The sequence below is a fragment of the Chiloscyllium plagiosum genome, chromosome 8, assembly GCF_004010195.1.
Source record: "Chiloscyllium plagiosum isolate BGI_BamShark_2017 chromosome 8, ASM401019v2, whole genome shotgun sequence".
NCBI classification, from domain to species: Eukaryota; Metazoa; Chordata; class Chondrichthyes; order Orectolobiformes; family Hemiscylliidae; genus Chiloscyllium; species Chiloscyllium plagiosum.
Genome location: NC_057717.1, coordinates 92,672,106 through 92,673,544, shown reverse-complemented (window position 1 = coordinate 92,673,544; position 1,439 = coordinate 92,672,106). Strand labels below are relative to the sequence as shown.

Here is a 1,439-nt window from a genome sequence, read left to right as displayed (position 1 = left end):
AGGCACAATGCAGGGGATTTTATCGGCACAATGTAGGGGATTTTATAGGCACAATGCAGGGGATTTTATAGGCACAATGTAGAGGATTTTATAGGCACAATGCAGGGGATTTTATAGGCACAATGTAGGGGATTTTATAGGCACAATATGATGAATGTTTTTTCTCACTTGGTGGAATGTAGTTTAAGAAGCCAATAGCAGAGTTCATGTCTGTGTGCCAACTGATTCGCAAATGCTGTCTCCTTGATTATCCCTGGAGAGGGGGCAGCATTGTTTCACCCATGAGTGTCAGACATCTGACCAGCATACAGCTCCCAATGAATCAAAGGGCAATCAGTGAATGGTCTGCAGACCACACATGAATGAACAAATGTGACATGATGTTCCAACAGAGTTAAAGATCACGCAACACCATGTCATCCTCCAACAGATTTATTTGGAAGCAGTAGCTTTCGAAGCACTGTTCCTTCACCACCTGATGAAGGACCGTCGCTCCGAAAGCTAGTGTGCTTCCAATTAAACCTGTTGGACTGTCACCTGGTGTTGTGTGAGTTTTAACTTTGTCCACTGCAGTGCAACTCTGGCAGGTAGACATCATTTTTAAACAGAGTCCCATTCTATTTTACAAGAGCTGTAGTGAGAAGGATTCCATGTATCTTCTTTGATCTAATGGACTTTAACAACTTCACGTTTGCAAGGAGGCTTCAGAAAATAAAAAGTAAAATTCACAATTAATTTATTCCACGCTGTTGCGTCATAATGGAATATTATGTTATAATAGTAACGCCATGTTTTTAGTCAACAGTTAATTCTTCGCTACTTACCAATGTCGTTATCCTGATTATTTGATCTTCCCTTGGAATGACATCCAGGAATGTTCCAAATTATACAAATGCTGAAAACTGGCAATGGATGTTGGGAAAGGCAAGGAAGAGAATCAAACATTAGACATCTTCAGTTTAATAACAGTTGTATTTAGCAATTGTTGTATTTTGGCTTTGATTCTTGACCAGACAGGTCTGTACCTTTGAGACAGTTACATGACCTCCTGGTGGACAAGGTCAGAGGTCACATGACACCAGGTTATATTCCAACAGGTTTGCAATCACATACTTTTGGACTGCTGCTCCCTCATCACACTTTTGTATTGTGTTTAAATCACTGACATTGTCGTACAAACAAATAAGATTGATTTAGTTTATTTTATGTTAATTTCCTTTGCTCAATAAACTAATGGTTTATTATTAAAGCTAGGTCTGCAGCGTCAGCAACCATGTCAAAAAACACATCAGGACTTCGGTTTCCACTGATTGGTTGAACCTGAATCTTCCTCAGCACGGCAATCCTCACTCCCTCCCCCAACTGGTCTCTCCCTCCCCTCCACCTCCTTTTCTAACTCCGCACCTCCCTCTCCCTCCCCCAACCTCTCTCTCCCTATC

At 41.2% G+C, this 1,439-nt stretch overlaps 1 protein-coding gene across 1 annotated transcript in view; it reads right to left on the bottom strand.

The window, feature by feature from the left end:
* Positions 1–1,439, bottom strand: part of LOC122552354 (adhesion G protein-coupled receptor E3-like) — a 55,640-nt gene that overhangs the window by 40,546 nt on the left and 13,655 nt on the right. Inside the window, exon 2 of the mRNA XM_043695104.1 lies at positions 825–902. Coding sequence (XP_043551039.1) covers positions 825–902 — 78 coding nt within the window. The remainder of the gene's footprint in view (positions 1–824; positions 903–1,439) is intronic.